At 40.3% G+C, this 3,579-nt stretch overlaps 1 gene segment (V, D, J or C); it reads right to left on the bottom strand.

Annotated features, from left to right (window-relative positions):
- Nucleotides 1-2,729: 2,729 nt before the first annotated feature.
- LOC102390862 lies at nucleotides 2,730-3,312 on the bottom strand. The segment is given in 2 exon segments: nucleotides 2,730-3,049; nucleotides 3,264-3,312. Coding segments are annotated over 2 exon segments (369 nt in total).
- Nucleotides 3,313-3,579: the final 267 nt, after the last annotated feature.

Here is a 3,579-nt window from a genome sequence, read left to right as displayed (position 1 = left end):
AAATATTCATTGCAAATGCAGTTTAACAGTTTGTGCATTAACTTTCAAAACTCTTAGCAGAGATTTATAACAAACACAATTTAAAAATATATTTTCAGGTTCACAAGACGATATGAAGTTATCAGTTCAATTCAGTCTCTCAGTCGTGTACTACTCTTTGCGACCCCATGGACTGCAGCACACCAGGCTTTCCTGTCCATCACCAACTCCTGGAGCTTGCTCAAACTTAAGTTCATCGAGTCAGTGATGCCATCCAACCATCTTATCCTCTGTTTTCCCCTTCTCCTGCCTTCAATCTTTCTCAAAATCAGAGTCTTTTCCAACGAGTCAGTTCTTTGCATCAGGTGGCCAAAGTATTGGAGTTTCAGCTTCAACATCAGTCCTTCCAATGAATATTCAGGACTGATTTCCTTTAGAATTGACTGGTTGGATCTCCTTGCAGTCCAAAAGACTCTCAAGAGTTTTCTCCAACACCATAGTTCAAAAGCATCAATTCTTCAATGCTTAGCTTTATGGTCCAACTTTCACATACATACTCAACTACTGGAAAAACCATAGCTTTGACTAGATGGACCTTTGTAGGTAAAATAATGTCTCTGCTGTCTAGCTTTGTCATAGCTCTTCTTCCAAAGAGCAAATGTCTTTTAATCATTCTTAATGATGTTTCCCAGAATATAATGCCTTGCAAACATCTGCCAAAACCAGAGTGGCAGACTTGCAGAATGCCTTATTCAAATTTATTGCTTTACTCATAGCATTGCTCTTGAATAAGGAGATTGCTTTATAGAAAGTCAAGTATAGCAGTGAGTGGAAGTGCTTGCTATGAGCAAACAGGTTATGGGATGGATAATGGAAGAGGTCATTATAAATACCAGGTATAATCATGTGGTCATTTGCAGGAATGAGAACAATAATATTTATGAAAATTTGTTTTTCATTTTGTTATGAATATATTTATGTATTATATTAGCCAATTTTAACTCTCCTCTCCCATTTTCCTGCATGTAGTAACATAAGAAAGGTATGTTAACATAACTCAATCTTATATCTTATTTTATCTCAGTAGTGAAGATACAGGATTCAGAGGGAGAGTGTGACTAGCTAGAAGATAAAGTAACATCACCTACAAATGGATAAATGGACTTGCTCTAATCTTTGAAGGATACGGTTAGAAAATTTTGGGTTGAATGAGGAATTACTGCATCATAATAGCAAGAAGTGTGGTGCTAGAGAAGACTCTCGAGAGTCCCTTGGACTGCAAGGAGATCAAAGTAGTCAATCCCAAAGGAAATCAACTCTGAATATTCATTGGAAGGACTGATGCTGAAGCTGAAACTCCAATATTTTAGCCACTCATTGAGAAGAGCCAACTCATTGGAAAAGACCAAGCCTGATGCTGGGAAAGATTGAAGGCAAAAGAAGAGGGCAGCAGAGGATGAGACGGTTGTATGGTATGACCAAATCAATGGACTTGAATTTGAGCAAACTCTGGGAGATAGTGGAAGAGAGAGAAGCCTGGTGAGCTACAGTCCATGGAGTCACAAACAGTCAGACATGACTTACGGACTGAAGAGCAACAACAACATGAGCAAGAAGCATAGCTTTCCGATCATCCTTATTCAAAAGTGGTTAAAAGAGTATAGATGGATGACAAGTTACCAAAGAGGGTACTGTAGCAGCTTTGATCTATCTTAACTAACTGAAAACATCTTTCCCAGAATGTGCTTCCCATATCCTTCTGACTTAGGGTTGGCCCCCAAAGGAACTTGTCTAACATTTGGAAGATAGTTGTGATGAAGCAGCCATAGTTTTTATGTTTGGGGGTTTGGTGCAGGGCTCCAGGGACTATGGTTACTCACATGTGTTACTGCTGATCTGATAGCTCATTTTATTGTTGACTCACATGTCCTTCACTTCCAACCAAATCTCCCCCTCATCTTCTCTTTGTCTTGGGCAAAGTGTGTATGTAAGCATGATGCCAAATGACACCTACTTCTCCTAAGGTCACCCACTACTGTGAAACGGAGGGAGGTGAGACATAGACAAGTTTTAGTGTGTCTTTGTGGGCTCCATTATCTTCATGGTTCTAGTATGTCATTGTGAGTCACAGTTCATCCATGCTTCAGTCTCTATCCAATGTTCTTCTACAAGTACTACTCCAACCAACTAACACTAAATTCAATCTCAACACCAGATAGTTATATAACAGCTTTGTATACACTCTTCTACCAGACCAACATTTTCCTGAATGCTAATCTTTATAACTAATTTCTTATTTAACAGACACCACTAGTGGTTCTGCTTCTCTGATTGTACCTTAACTGACACAACTCTAAGAAGAAAGGACTAAGGAAATGATTTTCATTATGATTCATGATAACTATACCCAGATTTGTGATGTGAGTGTATTTTAGTGAAACTGTCACTTTAAATTATTATGGAGCAAGTTTACAGCTTTAGACAACTTTACACATCTTCTGTATGATTGACTTAAAGTCAAGAATTCCAGAGGAGAATGTATTAGTCGACAGTCACACTGGACACCTGCTTCCAAATGATACCAAAGAAGCTTTTATTTAGAATTAAAACCTCTGATCCAGACTACAGATAAAGCAACTACAGGACTACCATTTCTTGCCTGGGGTCTGCAGGTATGCATTTCAGCTGGGCTCCTGCAGCAGGAGGTCTCTCTTTTATTTAGTTCTGGGGTTTTTGTTCAGCCTTTCCTATTACTTCAAGCACTGTGAGTCTAAGAGAAGACAGAAGTACTTTGCAGAATCTTCCAGCTCTAAGGCTGAAATGGTGAGGCTGATGGACTTATGAGCTTTCTGGAAATTTACAGAGTAGCGGCCGTCTCTTGCATTCCCATCATCTGAATACTGACGAATAAGATAAGTCATCTGTCTACTGGGAAGCTGCTTGTACCAAAAAATGTAGTAGTATAACATGTCCCAACTTGTTTCATGCTGACAGTTCAGGGTGACTGCCTTCCCCACTTCACTGACTATGTCTGGCTGGTCTTGAGTAACACTCTGGGCCACACCAGATCCTGTGGAAAAAAGAAGAAAACAGAGCTGAAATAGTGGACCAAATAATGTACAAATTAGACCTATTTAGGACCCAGATATTTACAAACCTAAATCCTAAGATGCTTGCTTTTTTCTCCAATCTCCTTTCTTCCCCAAGTCCCTGTGAAGCACCACGCACCTGTGTGCAGGCCTTTCACCCTGAACACTCACACCCATGTTTGGAAGCATCCCTACCAGAGAAGGTGAAGGCCAGGAGCACCCAGAGCAGGCTGGAGAGCAGCATGAGGCATGGATTCCCTTGCACAAAGGTGTTTAATTCTGCCTTAAGCTAAGATTTCAGTGTCTTTGAGTGCCTGGCAGCACATATACACAGTACCTGGTTCCTGTGTGGCTCCTCCCCCAGACAGGAAGTGGCATTTGTCATGTTCCTAGAGCAGCTGGTCTGTGCTCAGATGGAAAAAAGTTTGGCTCACCACAAACTTTTACTTTGTCTACTCATGTTTCCCTGGTCATTAAATTTGTCAGATCCTGAAAAAGGGCTTGAAAAGGG

This window comes from Bubalus bubalis, chromosome 11 (genome assembly GCF_019923935.1).
Source record: "Bubalus bubalis isolate 160015118507 breed Murrah chromosome 11, NDDB_SH_1, whole genome shotgun sequence".
Lineage (NCBI taxonomy): Eukaryota > Metazoa > Chordata > Mammalia > Artiodactyla > Bovidae > Bubalus > Bubalus bubalis.
The sequence above is the reverse complement of the archived record's forward strand: the minus strand, read 5'-3'. Positions and strand labels throughout refer to the sequence as shown.